At 37.0% G+C, this 18,862-nt stretch overlaps 1 protein-coding gene across 1 annotated transcript in view; it reads right to left on the bottom strand.

Annotated features, from left to right (window-relative positions):
* HTR2C (5-hydroxytryptamine receptor 2C) overlaps positions 1 to 18,862 on the bottom strand; it is a 369,035-nt gene that overhangs the window by 65,536 nt on the left and 284,637 nt on the right. The window contains exon 5 of the mRNA XM_080652579.1: positions 18,623 to 18,823. Coding sequence (XP_080508705.1) covers positions 18,623 to 18,823 — 201 coding nt within the window. The remainder of the gene's footprint in view (positions 1 to 18,622; positions 18,824 to 18,862) is intronic.

Here is an 18,862-nt window from a genome sequence, read left to right as displayed (position 1 = left end):
ACACATAACATGAAAACTATAGAACAATGTTCTTCATGATCATAGATGCATAATTTTTAAACAGAATTTTAACATTTTGAATCCACTAATAAACAAAAAATGAAGGTATCATGACCAAATGGTGTTTATTCCATGGATAAAGGATTCATTAACATTGAAATATCAATTGATATAATTTCCCATATCACAAGATTAAAAGAAGAAAAACATGATCATCTCATAGATACCAATAAACTTCTGTGAAAATTCATGATAATTACCCTCAACAAACCAGTGTTGAACAAAAACTCCCTCAACCGGATAAAGCAAGCAAAAAAAACCCAAAAAACAAAAAAAACCCTAAAACTGCCATTATACTTAATTGTGAATGATTAAATGTCTTTTCCCCAATTAAAGAATGAAGCAAGTTTAGCTGCCTTTATCATTTATTCTATTTAACATTGTACTGGAGGTGCCAGTTCAGGCAAAAAAAAAAAAAAATCCCAACAAATAGTTATAAATTGTTCAGATCAGAAATAAAGAAGCAAAGTATAGGGAGGAGAAAGATGGCAGCGGAATAGAGAGACGTGTTCTGAGCCTTGTCCTGGAGCAGAAAGAAAGAACAGCTGAGGGTGGCACGAGGAGTGTTTGTTGGCAAGTTAAGGGACAGCTAAACTCCAGGAGAAGGTGGGGGACTGCTAGATGGGCTTCCCCAGACCGGCAGTCCCCACTGCGGCTGGGTCCCCTCCCGGAGCTACGGGCTAGGATGCAGAGACCAAGCCATCTTGAAAGGGATAGTGGAGCTTATCTGAAGCCTGAAAATCCACAATAGCGGCACCCACTGAACAGCTGCTAGCCCCAGCTGTGAGCCCCAGAACACCGGTCCCCAGTTGGGGAAAACACGCAGATTCAGAGGAGCTCTACACTCCACCACGGAAAGGTCAGATTTCGCCTGGGATAAGGTGAGGTCTCTGGTCCCGGCGGGAGAGAGAAACGGGCATTTTGTGGGAGCTGGAGGACCAGGGAAGTCTGAGCCTAGAAAAATCCATGGCTGTTGGGGCTGGTGTGATCCATGAATGTGGAAGGGGACCCTCAGAGCTGCTAACAGAAGGGATCTCTAAAAAGCAACCCATTTTGATCTGAAGTGCAGGGACAGCCTAAGAATTTCAAAGGTGTGCTGGCTGCTTAGACTTGTGTGCAGATCCATTGTTCGCACACTTGGACTTTTTCCTCTTCAAATCCTTGCTTCTGATTACTAAACCCAATACATAGGATCACCCAGTTGGAGACACCCTGGGAGACTGCAGGGGAAAGTTGTTTCTCTGGAACCTGGGGATCGGAGCGGGGAGTGACCATCGGAGAGCCAGCTCTGAGGCAGCCCACTTCCACAAACCAGAATTGAGTGCCACAGGGAAAGAAGGATCTAAATACAGGCTAGAGAGGCCAAATAGATCCCGGAAGTCAATCCAGAAACACTGCCACCCAAGGGGTGAATCACAAATTGACTCTTGTGTAATCAAAAATAAAGGAACACGAGAAATTAAGACACACCGCCTGCTTAAAAATTAGGACTGGCTTACAACACTGAGGAGCAGTGGAACACAGGGAACTGCAATAATGTCCAGACTGAGAAACAGGCATGCCAAACAGAACAATAGAGGAAGTGAATGACCTTCACTACTGCACATTTTATTTTTTATTTTTATTTTTTTATTTTCATTTTTTGCATCTTTTACTCAAGAAACTAATTTTTTTCTTTTTTCCTCACTTGATTTTACCTTTTTAATTATTACATTTTTATTTTCAATCAGTATTATTACTACTACTATTTTACCATTTTAAAAAAAAAGAGTCATTTTATTTTCTCTTTATTTGACTTTGGGATTAGTGTTCTATATTCTATTTTCATCTTTCCTTTAGCATCATTTTACTCTATCTCAACTCTACCTTTATGCCATCACTCTCTTCCTAACCTTTCCCCTTTTGGTGTCCTGTTTATCTTACCCCTTTCCTGCTTTAGATTTTCCCTATTCTTTCTGTTAACCCCCTGTTAAAATTTCACTCTACTTATATACTAATCTCCAATCCCCGGCTCCAAGTCCAAACACACCTCTCTCTTAGCTGTCTTAACTATCCAAAAAATTGTTTTTCTCTCTGTCCTTTTGTTGTTGTTTGCTTGAATGTTGATTATATTGAATTTTTATGCTTTTTTGTGAGATTGTTTTGCTTATTCTTTTTTTGTTTCTTTGTTTTTTTGTTTGCTTTGTTTTTGTTTGTTTTTTGCTTCTGTTTTCCCTTGCCTCACTTGATATTAGTTGGTGTTGTAGTTTGTATTAACCCCCTTTTACTTGTTGCTGGCATTTGCTGAGATTAGTTGTTGTTCTATTGGAGTTTTCTCCCCATATATATAGTTTGTTCTGCTTTCTCTCTTAGTCTCTTTCTTGTCTTTCTTACTTTTTTTTCCTTTTCCTAATTTCATTTTGACACTCCTTTTTATTTTTTGCTTTCTTTCTTTTTCCTCTTCTTCTTTCTCTCCTATCCCCTAATTTGCCTTTCTCTGGTGGTCACCTTTATTGGAGGTTATTAATATTGTGAATACATTTCTGTTCAGTGCCTTGTGTGTTGTACCTGGTTGGTTTGTATTTTGTGCCTTTAAATCAACGCAGGAGAGAGAGAACTACATAACCAGACATCTGGAGAAGAGAGACCATGGGGAGACAAAGAAACAGCCCACATATGAAAGAAAAGCAGGCATCACCAGAAAAGGACTTAAATGAAATGGAGGCAAGCAACCTTCCAGAGAAAGAATTCAGAGAAATGGTCATAAGGTGGCTAAAAAGAATGGAAGACAAATTTGACAATATGAGTAAGAACCAAGAGGAAATGAAGAACCAAGAAGAAATGAAAAATGACATCGCTGCTGTAAAGAACTCAATAGAAAGCATCAAGAGTAGACTAGAAGAAGCAGAGGACTGCATCAGTGAGCTAGAAGACAAGATGGGAAAAAATACCCAAGTAGAGCAGCTTCTAGAAAAAAAAATTAAAAGGCAGGAGGAGAGCCTAAAGGAACTTTGGGACAACACGAAACAAAACAACATCCGCATAATAGGGGTTCCAGAAAGAAAGGAAACTGAGCAAGGAATAGAAAACCTGTTTGAAGAAATAATGACAGAAAACTTCCCTGATATAGGGAAGAAAAAACCCACACAAATCCAAGAAGCTCACAGAGTCCCAAGCAAAATGAACCTCAAAAGACTGACGCCAAGGCACATTATAATTAAATTGGCAAACACCAACGATAAAGTAAGAATCTTAAAAGCGGCCAGAGAGAGACAGAAAGTTACATACAAAGGAACCCGCATCAGACAAGCAACTGATTTCTCAACAGATACTCATCAGGCCAGAAGGAAATGGAATGAAATATACAAAGTCATGCAAAGGAAGGGTCTGAATCCAAGAATACTGTACCCAGCAAGGCTATCAATCAAAATTGAAGGTGAAATCAGGAGCTTCACAGACAAAAAAGGACTAAGGGAATTTATTACCACCAAACCAGCAATGCAAGAAATGCTAAAGGGTCTGCTGCAAAAGAAAACGAAATAGGAAGTGAAGAAGGAACACAGGGGTAAAGAATAAAAATGACGACAAATAAGTGCCTATCAATAATAACTTTAAATATAAATAGATTAAATGCCCCAATCAAAAGACATAGGGTAAATCGGATCCAGCACTACATCAGAAAGATCATACACCATGACCATGTAGGATTTATCCCAGGTATGCAAGGATGGTACAATATAGGAAATCAATAAACACTACACATCACATAAACAAATTGAGAGATAAAAACCACATAGTCATATAAATTGATGCAGAAAAATATTTGACAAAATCCAACACTCTTTCTTGATAAAAACTCTCAACAAGGTGGGAATAGAAGGATAATACCTCAACATAATAAAAGCCATATATGAAAAACCCACAGCTAACATCATACTCAATGGGCAAAAACTAAAACCATTTTCCCTAAGAACAGGAACAAGACAGGAATGCCCACTCTCACCACTCCTGTTTGACATAGTACTGGAAGTATTAGCCATTGCAATCAGACAAGAGGAAGAAATAAAAGGCATCCAAATTGGAAAAGAAGTAAAGCTGTCCTTATTTGCAGATGACATGATATTGTGCATAAAAACCCTAAACACTCCATAAAAAAAACTAACAGACTTAATAAATGAATTTGTCAATGTAGCAGGATACAAAATTAATGCCAAGAAATCTATGGCATTTCTATACACCAACAGTGAACTTACAGAAAGAGAGACTAAAAAAGCAATCCCATTTACCATCGCATCAAAAAAATTAAGATACCTAGGAATAAACTTAACTAAGGAGGTAAAAGACCTATACGTGGAAAACTACAGGACACTGAAAAAAGAGATAGAGGAAGACCTACACAGATGGAAGAACATACCATGTTCATGGATTGGTAGCATCCACATCATTAAAATGTCCATACGACCCAAAGCAATCTATAGATTCAATGCACTCCCCATTAAAATACCAACGGCATATTTCACAGACCTAGAAAGAACTCTCCAAAAATTCATCGGGAATAAAAAAAGACCCCAAATAGCCACAGCAATCCTGAGAAAGAAGAATAAAGTAGGAGGGATCTCAATACCAGATTTCAAGCTGTATTACAAAGCCACTGTTCTCAAAACAGCCTGGTACTGGCAGAAAAACAGACATATAGATCAATGGAATAGAATAGAGAATCCAGATATCTACCCAAACCACTATGCACAATTAATATTTGATAAAGGAGGCAGGAACATACAATGGAGTCAAGGCAGTCTCTTCAATAAATGGTGTTGGGAAAATTGGACAGATACATGCAAAAAAATGAAACTAGATCACCAACTTACACCATACACAAAAATAAACTCAAAATGGATACAGGACTTAAACATAAGACGGGAAACCATAAAAATACTAGAGGAATCCACAGGCAGCAAAATCTCATACATATGCCAAAAGAACTCCTTCACTGATACTGCCCCTAGGGCAATGGAAGCCAAAGAGAAAATAAACAAATGGGACTACATCAAAATAAAAAGCTTTTGCACAGCAAAAGAAACCATCAACAAAACAACAAGAAAGCCCACTGTATGGGAGAACATATTTGCAACTGTTATCACTGATAAAGGTTTAATCTCCAACATCTACAGGCAGCTCATACAACTTAATAAAAGGAAGATAAATGATCCAATAAAAAAATGGGCAACGGACCTAAATAGAATCTTTTCTAAAGAAGACAGAAGGAAGGCCAAGACATACATGAAAACATGCTCAAAGTCACTAATTATCAGAGAGATGCAAATCAAAACGACAATGCGATACCATCTCACACCTGTCAGAATGGCTATCATCAACAAATCAACAAACGACAAGTGTTGGCGAGGATGCGGAGAAAAAGGAACCCTTGTGCACTGCTGGTGGGAATGCAGACTGGTGCAGCCACTGTGGAGAACAGTATGGAGTTTCCTCCAAAAACTGAAAATGGAACTCCCATTTGACCCAGTAATCCCACTCCTAGGAATATATCCTAAGAAACTAGAAACACCAATCAGAAAGGATATATGCACCCCTATGTTCATAGCAGCACAATTTACAATAGCTAAGATTTGGAAACAGCCTAGGTGCCCGTCAGCAGATGACTGGATCAGAAAACTATGGTACATCTACACAATGGAATACTATGTTGCCATAAAAAAGAAGGAATTCTTACCATTTGTAGCAACCTGGATGGAATTGGAGAACATTATGGTAAGTGAAATAAGCCAGTCAATGAAAGAAAAATACCACATGATCTCACTCATTTGTGAATAATAAAAAACATTATAAACTGATGAACAAAAAGATAGATACAGCGGCAGTAAAGCATCAAACAGACTGTCAAGTTACAGTGGGAAGATTAGGGAGAGGTGGGGGAAATAAGAGATCAACTGAAGGACTTATATGCATGCATATAAGAATAACCAATGGATGCAAAACATTGGGGGGTGAGGGCATGTATGGGAGTGGGGTGGGGGGGCAATGGTAAGATATGTACACATATAATACCTTAAGAAAAAAAAAGAAAAAAAAGAAGCAAAGTATATTTATAGATTTTATGATCATCTGTGTCAAAGTTTAAAAAGAATAAATGGAAAGCTACAGGAAATATTAAATGAGTTTAGCAAGTTTTCCGAGTAAAAAATTATATTTCTATGTAATAAGAATGAACAATTAGATATTGAAGTTTTAAAAACAGGAATAAAAATTAGAGACAATTAAAAATATGTGTAAGAATGTGAACCACAAAACAATGCTAAGAGACATTATCTACACTATGTTTAGGAATCAGATTATTGAACTTTGTTAAAATGTCAATTCTCAAATTGATTCATAGATTTAATGCAATCTTAACTAAAATTCCACTTAAATTTTTTGGTAAAAACTTTCCATTAAATCCTGTGGTTTTTATGGAAATGCAAAGGAATATCCAAAACAGTTTTGAAAATAAGAGCAAAATAAGAGAATTCACACTATATAATTTCAATACTTACTATATATAGCTACATTGCTAATTGAACATGGAGAGATGGAGAGCTTTAGTTCTTGTTGTCATGGATGTCCCTAGCTCACTAATGGAAGTAAAATATTTTCTTTGGTTATGATGAGAACCATCTCTTTTACAGAGAAAGATGAGAAGGAGGTGTGGTTGCATAAATGATTAATGACAAAAACCTTAAACCAAGAAGAGAGCAACTGAAGGAATGGAAAGACTAGAATGTGAGATCTATTAAAGACAGGTTGTGTTGATTAGCTATGAGGAAGAAAGAGAAGAGGTCTAAAATGACTTCAGGCTTCTTTTGGGTAAATGAGGGATCCTGTTGCTATTCACTTGGGAAACAAAAATGTTGGAGGAGGAAAAACTGGATATGGAGAAGGGTGATGAGAGCAATCTAGATGAGATGGCATTTGAGATATATATCCAACATCTCTATTCCATACACAACTTAAGCTAGAGATCTGAATATAATGTGGATAAAATAAATAGAAATATTTATTTGAAAGTTATCAGTAGATGGATTTTAGTTATTTCTGCAGATGAAGGAAGCCAGGAAAACAGTATAAGCAATGGGAAAGAACAGTCTTAGGGGAGAGTGAGGTTAAAGCAGAAAATGAAAAAAAAAAATGAAGAGCAGCAGGAAGAAAAATAGTGAAAACCAAGAAAAAGATGTCCATAGCATGCAGAGAAAGAGAGAATTATGAGAAAAGCATTATCAACTGTTTGAATGCTGCAGAGGGAGCAAAAATTGTAAAAAAATAATAATAATAATTCTTTAAGTGTGGTCCATGGATACCTCTACTCTTTATTTTTTAAAAATATATTTTTATTGATTTCAGAGAGGAAGGGAGAGGGGGAGAGAGAGATAGAAACATCAGTGATGAGAGAGAATCATTGACCAAATGCCTCCTGCACTCCCCACACTGGTGATCAAGCCCGCAACCTGAGGAATGTGCCCTGACCAGAATCAAACCATGACATTCTGGTTCATAGGTCAATGTTCAACCACTTAGCCACATAGACTAGACTCTCGGTTCCAATAATTACAGGCTGTTGTTGTTCCTTGTGATTAAGCCCCTATCCCAGTGGTCGGCAAACTCATTAGTCAACAGAGCGGCAAACCGCGGCTCGCGAGCCGCATGTGGCTCGCGAGCCACAGTTTGCCGACCACCAGACTAGACTACAACTCTTTCAATGGTTTCATGAAGTCAAAACTATTTTCATAATAATATTAATGTGTTATTTGCTGTCATTACTGTGTTTACATTTTTACTAATGGTGCAAAATAATAGTTGGTAAAACTGCTGGCACCTCAGCATAAATCAGGATAGTGACACCAAATTGTACAAGTAGTCATTGGATTGTTCACCACCACACTTTCAGGAAACAAAATGGCCAGTTTTACATATGAATGCTTCTGATCAGGCAGTTAACAATGATTTTGACCTTTTATTTTTTAAATATATTTTTATTGATTTCAGAGAAAGCGAGAAATAGAAACATCAGTGATGAGAATCATTGATTTGCTGCCTCCTGCATGCCCCCTACTGGGGATCAAGCCCACAACCTGGGCATGTGCCCTTGACCGGAATTGAACCCGGAAGCCTTCAGTCCACAGGCCAATGCTCTATCCACTGAGCAAACGAGCTAGGGTTAATTTTGACCTTTTAAATAATCCATGTGATGAAATGGAAGTACACATAGAGCACTTCTGCTGCATTCTAAGATGGTTGCTTTCAGGAAGAGCACTTATGCAATTGTTTGAGTTGGAAGGTGAACAAGCTCTTTTTTCATGGAGTAACATTTTTACTTGAAAGAATGACTACCAGACACTTGTGTGTTACTCAGACTTGGATATTTGGCAGCTATTTTCTCAAAAATAGATGAGTTGAACCTATCATGTCAATAAAAAAAAAACAGATGACATTTGCTGCTAATGATAAAATTTGAGCTTTCAAGTGAATATTGGAACTTTGGAAAACTTGTATCTATCCCTTAGAGTTTGACACCTTCCCAGTATTAAGAGACTTTTTTGATAAGATTGGTAGGGATTATTAATGTGTGTGATTTTTTTAATCCTGTATTAACATTTGGAAAACCTACAAAACTCAGAGAACCACTATTTCCCGAATGACCTATGCTTAACGTCACAAAATAAGGCACAGGTACAACATCCACTCAGAGTGCAAGACAGACTAGTGGATTTTAATATGAAAAATTCAGTGATATTATTTCTGATTTTACATTCCAACTAAATTTAAGAAACTACCACTTGATGAGTTTTCATGTAGTCTCAAAGAAGAATGCTCACTATTATCTAAAAACATAAAAATACTTTTGTGTGTGAGGATATGTATCTTCTTCACATAATTCAATCAAAGCAACACACTGCAACAGATTAGATGCAAAAGCAGTGATAAGAATCTGTCTTCTATTAAGCCAGATGACAAAGATATTTTTCTTATTTGCCCTTTTAGTTCTGTTCATTTTTTGTACAGAAACTGTATTATATATACCACTCATTAAGCTATGTCTTCCAGATCAATTAAATATTTCATCATTATAAAGTCATTTAAAGAATTACTTTTTTGGCTGAAATGTCTATCCTGACAGGTTATTAATGTAGTTAGATAATTTTTCTGTTGGTTAGTGTTTGTGTGCAGTACCATCTTATCTCTTACTTTCCTTATTGATTTATATATGCTTCATATAAACACATAGCTGGATTATTTTCAAATCCTGCCTGACAGTTTTAGAATATTTAGTGCCATTTAAAATGAATATAATTATAGATATATAGTTGAACTTTGCACAATATGAGTCTGAACTGTGTGAGTCCACTTATACATGGATTTTTTTAGTAAATATATTGGAAATGTTTTGGAGATTTGCAATAATTTGAAAAAAAAACCTCTCAAATGGATTACATAGCCTAGAAATATAAAAAATAAGAAAAAAGTTAAGTATGTCCTAAATGCATACAATATATGTAGATAGTAGTCTATTTTATCATTTGCTATCATAATATATATATAAATCTACTATGAAAAGTTAAAATTTTCCAAACTTATGCACACATGGCCCCATTTACAGTTGAGAGAAATGTAAACAAACATAAAGATGCAGTATTAAATCATAACTACATAAAATTAGCTGTAGTACACACTGTACTACTGCAATAATTTTGTAACCACCTCTTGTTGCTATTGCAGTGAGCTCAAGTTTTGCAAATATCTGCTTCAAATGCCATGTGACTCTAATCCTCTCTGCGTGAGTAGTTTGCTTCCCTAATAAACAGCGTATCAAAGTAAAAAGTGATCTCTCGCAGTTCTCACATATTTTTTCATCATGTTTCATGCAATACCATAAACTTTGAATAGCACCATGAAACCCATATGAATTGCCACTAGTAATGCTGGAAGTGCTCCCAAGAAGGAGAGAAAAGTCATGACGGTTTAAGAAATAGTTGAATCGCTTCATATGCACCATAGATTGAGGACTGCAGCTTGCCTGCCATGTCAAAAGAAATAAATCCACCATAAGGACCACTGTAAAAAGAGAAAAGGAAATTTATGAATCCATAGCTGAAGCTACACCTACACCAGCAGGAACAAAAACATTGTAATTTTTGCAAAATACCTTTTTATCTCATATTAAAAATGCAGCTTTTATGTGGGTGCAGAATTGCTATAAGAAAGGCATACCTATAGATTTGAATATGATTAGAGAAAAACAAAGTTATTATGTGACAAATTAAAGATAGGGAAGATCTAATACTGGAGAATTTAATGCCAGCAAAAGATGGTTTGATAATTTTAGAAAGATGTTTAGCTTAAAAAATATCAAGATAACAGGAGAAGCAGCTTCTGCAAACCAAGGCAGCAAATTCCCAGATGTCATTAAGAAAATCACTGAAAAGAAAGGATATCTGCCAGTGAACAGGTTTTTATTGCAGATAAAAGTGTCCTATTCTGGAAAACAATTTCACAAAGAACATTTATTACTGAGGAAGAGAAGCGAGTACCAGGATTTAAGGCACGAAGGGATAGGCTAATTCTACTGTTTTGTGCAAATGTAGTCAGGTTTATGATCAGGAGTGCCTTTATCTATAAAGCTTATAACCCTAAGCCTTGAAAGGAAAAGATAAACACCAGCTGCCCGTCTTTTGGTTAAACAAAGAAAAGGCCTGGACAATGAGAACCATTCTTTCTGACTGGTTGAATTGATATTTAGTCCCTGAAATCAGAAAGTGCCTTACCATAAGGTGACATCCTTTTAAAGTTCTTCTGATATTGGGCAATGTCCCTGGCCACCCAGATTCCAATGAGTTGAGCACTAAAAGCATCAAAGTGGTCTACTTACCCCCAAACACGTTTCTAATTCAGCAGCTAGATCGGGGGTTATAAGGATTGTTAAAGCTCATCATACATGGTTCTCTATGGAAAAGATGGTCAACACTATGGGAGAAAATCTCGATAGAACATCATGTAAGTCTTGAAGGATTACACCACTGAAGACACTGTCATTGTTACATACAGAAAAAGCGCATGAAAGCCAGCAAGCCTGAAATAATAAATTCCTGCTGGAGAAAACTGTGCCCAAATGCTATGCATGACTTCACAGGATTTATGATACATCCAAACAAGGAAATCATGAAAGAGATTGTGAATATGGCAAAAAAGGGATGTGTGTGTGTGTGTGTGTGTGTGTGTGTGTGTGTGCAGGATTTCAAGATATGTATCTTGGAGAAATTTAAGAGCTAATAGACACCATGACAAAGGAATTAATAGGAGATGACTTGATGCAGATGAGTGCTTCCAAACCAATGCCAGACGATGAGGAAGAAGACATAGAAAAAACAGTGTCAGAAAGCAAATTATTAGACAACTAGAAGCTCAGTGCATGGAATTGTGCACATTGAAAGGAAATTAATTAGAAGGTGGCTGGTGGGGCAGGACTGGGTGAGACAGGGAAGACATGCCCTGGAGCCAACCTCCTGTGGTCCCTCCCTGGACTGCCTCACCTGGGGCAACGCCGAGGCTCAAAGGGCATCTGCAGAGTGAGTGGGGTCCCTCCGGCAGGTGGGGTCCCTCGGCCTGGCCTGCGGGGATTGGGCCGAAACTAGCTCTCCAACATTCCCCAAGGGGTCCCAGAGTGTGAGAGGGCACTCTGCAAAGTTGCTGTGGCTCAGCAGCTCATGTGTTGAGCATCTGCCCCCTGGTGGTCAGTGTGCATCATAGATACAAGCTGATCGGCCAGTCGCTTAGCCTTTTATATATATAGATATGACAGAAGGGTTTTGATAACTCAAGGCTGCTTTGACTTCTTTGATGACATGGACCCTTCTATGATATCAGCACTGAAACTAAAGGAAATGGTGGAGGATTGATACAGTATAGAAACATTTTTAGAGAAATGAAAGAGCAAAATATTCCAACAGAAATGATGATGTATTTCCACGAAGTTACACCGAGTGTGCCTGCCTCTTCTGCCTGCCTCCCCTTCCACCACTGAGACAATAAGACCAACCCTTTCTCTTCCTCCTCCTTCTCAGCGTGTTCAACATGAAAACAAGAATAAAGACCTTCATGATGATCCCCTTCCACTTAATGAATAGTAAATAATCATGATGTCGTACAGTTAATAAACTTATCTGTTTTTTATGTGTGTGTCTTCATGTGAAAATATAATAACTATGATGCAAGAACTGTATGAGACATTTTTGTGTCATCATAATCATTGCTTAAGTATTCATCGTGTACACCAGTGGTTCATGATGCATTGTGTGCAAGACTTGTAGGGAAGTGAGTGGTAGCTAATATAAAGTAATAATGTGTTAGCTTTCTTGCTGTATTGTAACTTTGCTTTCAAAGAATTACATTACCATACAGCATACCTCTCTTTCATTGAAGAAATGCCCTATCATCATAAGTGATTTAAAAAAATGTAACAATGTTTCTAATACTGTACTATGAATATGACTGTAATATTGTGTGCCATAAAATTTTTCTAATGATTTATTCCTTTCTGTGAAGCAATTGTATCAATTTTACTAGGTTGTTATAAAATAGTCATATTGCTGCTTCTTTATAATCAATGCATGAATCATTATAAATAAATCTGAAAATTTTCACATTATTTTTTCATTTTTGATGTCTAATATTAGCAATACATATATCATAACATCTACAGTACTTTATGTCATATAAGAAAATATTGATGTAGGTACTGAGAAACAGACAATTCATCTTATAAAGTGATGAAGCAAATTTATGGTATCAATAAATACACTACAGTGCTGCAAATGTATTTTCTCTTCTTTATGATTTTCTCTTTTAAAAATAATATTTATATTTTTATTAAATTTATTGGGATGACAGTGGTTAATAAAATTCTATAACATATCATCTATCTATTGTACTGTGTGTTTTACATTTATTTCCTCTAGCTTGCTTTATTATAAGAATACAGTACATAACACAAATAATATACACCATATGTGTTAATCAACTGTTTATGTTATTGGGAAAGTTAAGTTTCACATAAGGTTTGAGGGAGTCAAAATTTATATAGGGATTTTCAGTTGTGGGTGGGGTTGTACCCCTTACCTCCATTGTTCAAGCATCAACTGTTTTTGGTTTTATTTCTGCCACCTTAGTGTTTTCCCTCCTGATATTTTATTGCCTCCTTTTGGATTTGCTTCATTATCTATACTAATAAAAGAGTAATATGCTAATTAGACCAGGAGACCTTCTGGAGACTTTCCGGACATCCTTCTGGACAAAGCCGGGGACTTGGCCGCCTGCAAACTGCCCCCAAACGGCCCTCAGCCCCTAGCCCAGGTCAGCCACGCCACCCAGTGGGGACCCTCACCCCGATGGGGGTGTGGCCAGCCTGCAAACTGCCCCAGGCCCCTCATCCAGACCGGTTTGGCCCTCCAAGGAGACCTTTCTTCAGGCAGACCAGCTGGCCCCCTCCTGTGCACCAGGCCTCTATCTATAACAATAAAAAAGGTAATATGCTAATTAGACCAGGAGATCTTTGGCACATCCTTCCGGACAAAGCCATGGTGGCGAGGCTGAGGCAGAGGCAGTTAGGGGCAATCAGGTCAGGAGGGGAGGGCAGTTGAGGGTGATCAGGCTGGCAGGGGGGGGCAGTTGGAGGCAAGCAGGCCAGCAGGGGGGGGCAGTTGGGGGCGAGTAGGCTGGCAGTCAGAGTGGTTAGGGGTGATCAAGCAGGCAGGCAGGTGAGCAGTTAGGATCCAGCAGTCCTGGATTGCGAGAGGGTTGTCCGACTGCCAGTTCGTCCCCCGAGGGGTCCCAGATTGGAGAGGGTGCAGGCTGGGCTGAGGGACACCCCCCCATGCACGAATTTTGTGCACCAGGCTACTAGTACTATAATATTCCTCAATAAATTTGGAAACTAAACATTCCTTTTCTTTTTGTACAATGAGTGTACAAAAAGTTATGTAGTATATTCATCAAAGCTTAATATAAAATATCATTTTTATCTTTCTCCTAGACAATGAAAAAATGTACTTTCAACACTCTTTACTTATGTGGTATTAGAGGCCCGGTGCATGAAATTCATGCATGGGGGGGGGGTCCCTCAGCTCGGCTTGCACCTTCTCACAATCCAGGACCCCTTGGGGGATGTCCGACTGATAGATCGGGCCTAAACCAGCAGTCAGACATCCCTCTTGCAATCCGGGACCTCTGGCTCCTAACCGCCTCATTACCCCTAACCACTCTGTGTGCCTGCCTGATCACCCCTAACCACTCGCCTGCCTGCCTGATTGCCCCTAACTGCCTCTGCCTCAGCCCCTGCCATCAAGAAGGACATCCGGAATGACGTCCGGAAGGTCATTCAGCTGTCCGGTCTAATTATCATATTATGCTTTTATTATTTTAGATTGTTTTGTGCATTTTATTTCTATAATCATTCTGAGCTCCAGAAGACATTGTTATTGTTGTTTGACACAGTCAATATTTATTTGCATTTAACCACACATTTACCACTTTAATTGCTTCCCGTATCTCCAACCTTTCCAACTGTGGCATTTCCTTTGTTTTATGAAGACCTGTTAGTGTTTCCTTAAGTGAGTCTGTTTTTGTCATGTTCTCGTAGTTTTTGCTTGTACAATAATGTCTTTATTTCACTTCAATTATTGAGATATAAATTTGCTGAGTATATGATTCTAACAGCATTCACTTTTTTTTTAACCAACACATTAACACTATAATTTCAATCTCTTTTAGCTTTCATTGTTGTTGAGAAGCCATTCACCCATCTTATTGTTGTTCTATTGAAGTTGATCTTTCTTTATTTCTTTTTCTTTAAGGTTAATACTATTTTTTTCTTTTTTCCTGCAATGTCATTGTGATGAGTCTAAATGTTGATTGTTTTTTATTTATTCTGTTTGAGACTTGTTGAGCTCTTCTATCAGTGTGAGAATCAGTGTCTTTCACCAATTCTAAAAGCCATTATTTCTTCAAATATTGTTTTTCTGCCATTCTTTTCTCACCTTGTGGAACTCTTCTCACTTTATATTATACTAGAGACCCGGTGCACAAAATCTGTGCACTTGGCGGGGGGGGGGGGTGTCTATCAGCCTGGTTTGCGAAAGGGAGCAGGCTAGGCCGAGGGACACCACCAGTGCACAATTGGGGCTGGGGAGGGACTCAGGAGGTTGGCCAGCTGGGGAGGGACCATGGGAGGGCTCCAGGGTATGTCTGGCCTGTCTCACTCAGTCCTGATCGGCCAGACCCCAGAAGCAAGCTAACCTACTGGTTGGAGTGTCTGCCCCCTGGTGGTCAGTGCATGTCATAGCGACTGGTTGACCGGTAGACTGTCTGCCCCCTGGTGGTCAGTACACATCATAGCGAGAGGTTGAGTGGCCTTAGCATATCATTAGCATATTTACGCTTTGATTGGTTGAACAGACGACCAGACAACTGGACACTTAGCATATTAGGCTTTTATTATATAGGATGTTTATTATCTTCTTATTCTCTCTTCTCTATTTTATATCCTTCCATTTTTTTCATCATTCATCACAGTTTCTTCTAACCAACCTCCAGTAATGCTCTCTTCAGCTATGTCTAATTTGCCTTTGAGTTCTTAGGTTTTCATGTTATGCTTTATTTCCAGATTTTCTAGTTGTTTCTCAAATCTTAAATGTCACTCTTTATAGTTTGCATTTTTTTGCTGAAATATTTAGTTTCAGGTTGCAATTTTTGTGTGCACATTATACATAGTTATTTAAAGTTTATTTCAGGTAATTAAACTATCTTGAATGTCTCTGGTTCATTTTTATTATCTTTAATTGTGGTATGTCTGGTTCATGTTGTCTCTTCTCTTCATGTGTCTACTTATTATTTATTCCAGTTATTGGAATTGAAAAATTATTGAAAGAAATACTTCAAAGCCTAGAATGATGATTTTTTTTCACCTATCCCAAAAATTTGGAAATAAGAAGAACATGAAATCATCTTAATCAAATTTCCAGAATAAGGTTTTTCTTGGTTACATAGGTGACTTGAATCATGCCTAAATAATATGACAAGGATGGTTTAATCCTGGACCATCCTTATTTCTAGTGTATAGACATTTGGGATATAAAAAATAAGTTCAAGTTGTTTGGCCCTTGCCAGGCTCTATATTCCTATTATGATTTCCTCTGTTCATGATATTGTCAAACAAGCTTCCTAACCTGCCAGTCACAGCTTCAGGTTCACAATGCATCACTGGCAAAATGACCCAAAAGTTATAATCATTTTTCTGTCTTTTTCTAGATCCCACATTCTTATTAGCTTCACAAGCTTATAGTATTTTCCCCATATTTTAGTTGTTTTTAGCATAGTCATTATTGGAAGTTAATGCCCTTAATATTTTAATATGTTGTAGGTGATACAATGTGTTTTTTAAAATTTATTTTTACTTTTGTAAAAATTTTAAATCCATTTTTAATTTTTCAATTGCAATTGACACACATTATTATATTAGATTCAGGTGTACACCCCAGTGAGTAGACATTACATAACCAATTGAGTGATCATCCTGATAAATCTTGCACCCATCTGACACCATACATAGTTATTAAAATATCATTGGCTATATTCCCTATGCTGCTCTTTACATCCCCATGACTATTCTGTAATTACCAATTTATACTTCTTAATCCCTTCACCTTTTTCACTTATCCCCCCAAACACCTCTCATCTGGCAATCATCAAAATGTTCTCTGTATCTATGAGTCTCTGCTCTGCTTGCTTTTTTATTTTTTCTAGATTCAATTATTGATAGATATGTATTTATTGCATTTTTATTGTTCATATTTGTGATATCTTTTTTTCTTCTTTTCTTTTTAAAAAAGAGTCTTTAACATTTCATATGATACTGATGTGGTGGTGATGAACTCCTTTAGCTTTTTCTTGTCTGGGAAGCTCTTTATCTGTCCTTTGATGCTAAGTGATGGCTTTACTGGGTAGAGTAATTTGGTTGTAGGGCCTTGCTTTTCATAACTTTGAATATTTCTTGCCAATCCCTTCTGGCCTGCAAAATTTCTGCTGAGAAATCAGCTAACAGTCTTACAGGAACTCCTTTCTAGGTAACTAAATAAGGAGTCTCTGGGACAACTTCAAGCATACCAACATTCACATCATGGGAGTGACAGAGAAGGAAAAGAGAGAACAAGAAATTGAAAACCTATTTGAAAAAATAATGACAGAGAATTTCCCTAACATGGTGAAGGAAATAGACATACAAGTCCAGGAAGCACAGAAAGTCCAAAACAAGATGAACCCAAAGAAGCCCACACCAAGATACATCATAATTAAAATGCAAAAGGTTAAAGACAAAGAAAGAATCTTAAAAGGAGCAAGAGAAAAGCAGTTAGTTACCTAATATTCTAATTTGTAAGCATCATAAAAAATGGCATCTTTTTAGCTGAGTTATTTGGAGTAAATGAGGTAACATCTGTGAACCCTTGAATATGTAGATCAAACTATGTATATAGATTCACATTTTTTTGTGGTATAGGTAAGTTCCATTGTTTTTTTTGTCCAAAAGTGTTTGTGTGTGTGTGTGTGTGTGTGTGTGTGTGTTCACCTACAATGGAATAATCTTAAATGTTAAATAAATTTATTTTATGGATAAACCCAGAGTCAAAATCTTTAGATGATATCAGAGAAGATTGTATAGTGGTCTTGATTTTGTTGTAAACGTTACCAGAATCTCTTATAGAAACATAACATTAAAAAATTATTTAATGAGACACTAAACATAAGTTCCAATAGAAAGAGAAGAAAAGGAAAACAAGAGGAATGTAAAAGCCTCTATATTCCAATTGGTTAAATTCTGTGTCTTGAATATTAGGATTGTTAAGGCATTCATGAATATCTCAAATTACAAGCAATAAACTGATAATTTCTCTTCTTCAACCTTTCCCAAATCTTTTTTAAAAAATAAAGAATTTTTTTCTCTTTTTGTGTAATAAAAATCCAAGAAGATATTTGAAAATGGAGGGCAAGTATATTTTAGGTTGATCAACAGCATAAACTTAGTCATGTTTACTTCATGAAGATTCCTATGCACTATTAATATTTCCACTGAAGAAGATACAAAAATAGAATTAAAATATTAAGATTAATATTCTGGGATAGATTTATATTTTATGAGATTTAAATGCTATATTTTTTAAAATTTAGATTTGCCACATATCTTTGTCATCTTTAAAAGGTTTTAAACATCTCAAAATTTTGACTCTGTTGTAGAATTCATTGGCATATTAATACATAAAATAATTTAGCAGAATAAATGGAAAAATTTCAATTAATATTCATACACATTACATTTATTCTATTATTGTTAACCTAAATATCAGATAAATAGGTTAAGAATAATTATTAAACAACAATCCCGATTATACGCAATGTTACCAGTCGACGTCTGTCGTTGTTCACAGTACATAATCCGAAGGTATTGAGCATAGCCCTTGCAATTCTAATGGCCAGGAAAGTCATTTACCTATAGAAATTGCCCAAACGATAGCAATCTTCATGATGGCCTTAGTCCGCGAATTGAAACGGCTATGCTCAATAGGATTACGTATTGCTACATACCGATCCAGCGATATAGCGCAGAGGTGCATGATGGACGCTGTCGAAAATAAAACATCTAGGGAGATCCAGACGGGGCACAAAGGTCTGGGGAGTGGCCAGACATAATCTGAAAGAGAACAGAGAGAAGACAAGAACATATTATACA

The sequence above is a fragment of the Plecotus auritus genome, assembly GCF_963455305.1.
Source record: "Plecotus auritus genome assembly, chromosome: X".
In the NCBI taxonomy this organism is placed as follows: domain Eukaryota; kingdom Metazoa; phylum Chordata; class Mammalia; order Chiroptera; family Vespertilionidae; genus Plecotus; species Plecotus auritus.
This window is presented reverse-complemented; position numbering and strand designations above follow the sequence as displayed.